The 349-nt window shown below is 33.2% G+C and overlaps 1 protein-coding gene across 2 annotated transcripts in view; it reads right to left on the bottom strand.

The window, feature by feature from the left end:
- Nucleotides 1-349, bottom strand: part of LOC119592689 (phospholipase D1-like) — a 27,716-nt gene that overhangs the window by 20,146 nt on the left and 7,221 nt on the right. For both annotated transcript variants that reach the window (XM_037941603.1, XM_037941605.1), the window contains exon 6: nt 29-179. In XM_037941603.1, coding sequence (XP_037797531.1) covers nt 29-179 — 151 coding nt within the window. The remainder of the gene's footprint in view (nt 1-28; nt 180-349) is intronic.

The raw sequence follows: 349 nt of genomic DNA, 5'->3' as shown, positions 1-349 counted from the left end.
GATAGACAGAAACAATGAAAATAATTACACATGATTATTGAAGATGTTGATATGGGAGTGTGATGGTTGGACATTTCTGATGTTCAAATGCACTGGCTGCTCTGGAATGAAGACCCCAGGCATGAGCTCGGAGTACTTTGTGATGTGGAAGACCTTTGAGTATGTATGCGTTCTTGCATCTGGAAGGTTGTGGGGATAAAGAAGTCCTTTTTATATATACATAACTTTATAATACTAAAACTACAGTATAATATTTCCTTATGCAAATATTATCTATCTCACCTTTAAGAATTTCATGACCATGATATTAAATATGATGAATTTAACAAAAGTATCATAATTCATGGTT

Source organism: Penaeus monodon, chromosome 30 (genome assembly GCF_015228065.2).
Source record: "Penaeus monodon isolate SGIC_2016 chromosome 30, NSTDA_Pmon_1, whole genome shotgun sequence".
NCBI lineage: Eukaryota > Metazoa > Arthropoda > Malacostraca > Decapoda > Penaeidae > Penaeus > Penaeus monodon.
The sequence above is the reverse complement of the archived record's forward strand: the minus strand, read 5'-3'. Positions and strand labels throughout refer to the sequence as shown.